Below are 3,561 nucleotides of genomic sequence, written 5' to 3'. Positions count from 1 at the left end.
ATTGAAAACCCGAGTCTCCAATAATCAATTTTTGTTGCCTATGTTGGCGCATTTTCTTCGCATCCCGACCTCTCCTCTTAACAAAAACCCACCACTGGTCCATGCTCTTTGGCTCTGGACGTTATTCCATTCGTTTGTGGGTCCAAGAGTGATAGCGGTGGGCCTATCACTGGCGAAAGGGCACACTGGTTCGTTGAAGTCCGTTGAAGATTGATCTGCTACATCCACGACTGGAAAGCTCGTGTGCAAAGCGATAATTAGTATGAACAAATCCGAGATATTTTAATGCAGACCAGCCGTTTACAGTCATCTTCACTGAGGATATGTTAGGGGTAGAATGAGAGCCTTTGATGCTGTAGCCGGGTTGGTCATCGGTTGGTCATCATTTCACCAACGCTGTTCTTCGGCAGGGTGTTGAACAACCAGAGAGATTGTGTGGTTCCTTGGTGGACCAACCTTTTAATCTCACCACGTGGATGGATAGAGAGCAATTGTAATTTCATTTTTCTAAATGCTATCCGGAAGATTTGATAGCTAGTAGCCAGTATCGGGCCTCGTTTCTATTTGGATCCCTGTCCCCCGTCGGAGTGAATCTCCGACGTATCGTTCGTGCGCCGCTCGAGCCCCTCCTAGAGGGCTGATGCTTCCATTACGGATCCACTGCCAAAGCTATCCATGGTGTATTATGCAGCCGTTGAATGCGCTAACACTGACCAGGTCTGCCGTGCTGACATCATTCCCATCCTGGCTTCTTTCACAATGGAGGTTGCGCCATGCCCCTTTCTGTGAATTTTTGGGGATCTTCATGGCCACCAACTATTATCCGGGATCAAGACTCTTCATCAAAGATTCATTCATACCCAAACCCCCAAGCCCCTTCTCTCAAGGTTGTATGCCATGTTCATAGCAAAATCCTAGAAGCATTTCTATCATCTTCTCTGTAAAAGTAGAAGTTTGCCAACTTTTACTGAGACGCTCTTGCCCTGTCTCTGCTTCCCCCGCTAGACCTCTCAATATCAATTGCCCCCGTACCTGGTTGTTCCGATATGAGTAACTCTGCTAACATGGATGCGCTCTCTCCCGACAAGATGGAGCGCTTCCACAAGTTGTCCGATGACTTTGAGCCCCATTTGCACGTAAGGGAACCGTGATCATCAATAAAGATGCGAGCTGACCCACTCATCCCACAGGACCCTCTGGTGTCGACTAAGCAGTTGAGTATCAGCATCGCGCTAGACTATGCTAATGCCGATCCCACTCTTGCCACCAAGGCCAGTGTAAATGCCGTTCCACAGCTTACGGCTACACAGACCCTGGTCAACTCTGACTCTTTACCTAGATGCTTGCTGTCGCCCACCCCATGAACCGCATCATGAAGAGCGATGGGAACTGCGGTTGGAGAGGTGTGTGCTCCACCGCCACATGGGAATGGGATAGTCCTCTAATTCTGTTCAGCGGTGGCCTTTGGATATTTTGAAACTCTTTTTGCTCTCCGGGATCCTACACGCTTGCAGCATGAGCTGATCCGGATCAAGTCTCTTAGCTTGCTCCTGGGTCAAGTTGGTCAGCCGGAACAGCTGTACGGGGTCTTCGTGGACGCTACCGCAGATATATTTGAGCGAACCTTCGCAGCCATCCAGAATGGCGAGCGGAATGAGGCTTTCCTGGTCAATGCCTTTAATGAGGAGTACAACTCGAATGCCGTGCTCACCTATTTTAGGGTAGGTCCAGGTAATTTGTCTTGTCACTTTCTCCATACTGACCGCAAGCCAGCTCTTGACGAGTGCATGGATGAAGCTCAACCCTCACAGCTATCACAATTTCCTGTCTTTGCCGCTAGAGCAGTACTGTGCCACCCACATAGAAACTGCCCAGACTGAGATCGACGAAGTTGGACTGCAGGCCCTGGTGGATGTAGTCATCGAGGGATCTGGATTCGGACTCGAGGTTCTTCGCCTCGACCGAGGCGAAGACGACGTGTTAACGCCGGACCAGCTCTCGCCGAGCCGTCCCAGCGGTATAACTATCAGTCTGCTGTGCCGACCGTGGGTGCTTTCTTCCTTCTCCAAGCTTTCGAATATCTGACTACGCATCTAGGGGCCACCATGACCTTCTCTATCCTGCTGATCAGACCATACACATCACCCCTGTGGTGAATTACCAATACGCGATGTCATCCAACTATTCACAATGGGACCAAAATGCTCTCTCATTGGACCTTGACTCGCACTTGATGTCCATTCCCAACTTGACGGCAGACTCTGTGTTCGGAGCAGGCTCTCCCATGTTCTCTATGGCCTCCGTCTCCCCCGCCGCAGCGAGTCCGTTCCGTGTCTCGTCCGCACAGGAGATGATGTATCAGTCCCCAACGCAGAGCCATCCACCTATTCCGCCGATTCCTCTTTCTTTCTCAATGCCTACCAGGCCATCTGTCGCTCTGCCCCTGATGATTGCACTACCGAGTCGGTCATCAGATGGGCTGCAAATACGGTTGAATCCGCTGGTTATGAAGCCCAACTTGAGTCATTCACTGCTCTTGAGTACGCCTTTCAAGAAGTGAGTATTTTATCTTAGCAGAAAATACGTTTTCGACTAAGAATTTGGCGATTGACAGATTCAGCTCGCCGTACAACCAGGCTCATTTCCAGAATTCAAACTTTGAGCCGATTCAGTGGGAGCCGGGTAATCCAGGAAGATGATGTTATTAATGACCCATGTAAAAGCACAGCTATTGGAGCCAACCCTGTAAAATGGAGAACTTCAGGAAGGACAATCATTTTTTTAAATACCTCTTATCACTAGCTACCAGCCAAAGACCCATTTCGATCTCAAATTTTTCACTTTCTCATTGGGCCGGATCGGCGGAAACTGACAATCCACGCCGGTCTTGTTAAGCATTTATCAACCCCTCTAAATGCGCCCATGAACAAACGCTGTATGAAAGAGGCAATGCCTCGAGCTGCCATTATAGATGATGTGGATAAGGAATTATTCATTTCATTTTGTGAGTTTGATTATGTTGTGATATGAGGCTGTTGCTGCCCAGGAACGATGCCGCAACATCGGAAATAATTCCTTCTCATCTATACAAAGACCAAGTTGATTGGAAATCAACGTGGACTTCATGCTGTATATATAGCCTCCTTCCATCTCTCTGAAATGTGAATGAATCAAGGCTTCCTTTGCTATTCAACAGATTACAAAGGAAACTATATTAGGCATTCCCAAAAGGACAAGATAAATGACGATCATTGTGACACAGAGAGTACCTGGGTTCTGTCACCCCACTCCTCCCTTAGTGAGTTGGGGTTTCCATCCCAAAAGCCCATTTAATCCAAAAGCACATTTTCCAACCACCTAAATCAGTTCTCTAGTAACCCCAACCACATAAATCGATTAGAAACTCGGCGATTTCAATTTACTAAGCACTTCCCTATATATAACGAAAATGTAGAATTTCATTAGGGTTTCGATGGTTAGGTATCACCCAGAACAGGGGCGTTCTTCGCGGCCTTCCGAGCAGCAGCATCTGCTTCTTTCCTCTCTTTAGCGAACATACAG

General features: G+C 48.2%; 1 protein-coding gene across 1 annotated transcript; it reads left to right on the top strand.

Moving 5' to 3' along the window:
• Nucleotides 1-1,064: 1,064 nt before the first annotated feature.
• Nucleotides 1,065-2,749, top strand: N7473_001575 (OTU family ubiquitin thioesterase; the record flags this gene model as incomplete). The annotated part of the gene is made up of 8 exons (XM_057147515.1): nucleotides 1,065-1,136; nucleotides 1,191-1,277; nucleotides 1,340-1,403; nucleotides 1,456-1,721; nucleotides 1,774-2,045; nucleotides 2,098-2,556; nucleotides 2,615-2,682; nucleotides 2,724-2,749. 8 exons carry the CDS (start codon nucleotides 1,065-1,067, stop codon nucleotides 2,747-2,749), a joined length of 1,314 nt encoding a protein of 437 aa, XP_057011169.1.
• Between the last annotated feature and the right edge of the window lie 812 nt (nucleotides 2,750-3,561).

The sequence above is a fragment of the Penicillium subrubescens genome, assembly GCF_028828155.1.
Source record: "Penicillium subrubescens strain IBT 31985 chromosome Unknown utg000002l_segment0_segment0, whole genome shotgun sequence".
Taxonomy (NCBI): domain Eukaryota; kingdom Fungi; phylum Ascomycota; class Eurotiomycetes; order Eurotiales; family Aspergillaceae; genus Penicillium; species Penicillium subrubescens.
This window is presented reverse-complemented; position numbering and strand designations above follow the sequence as displayed.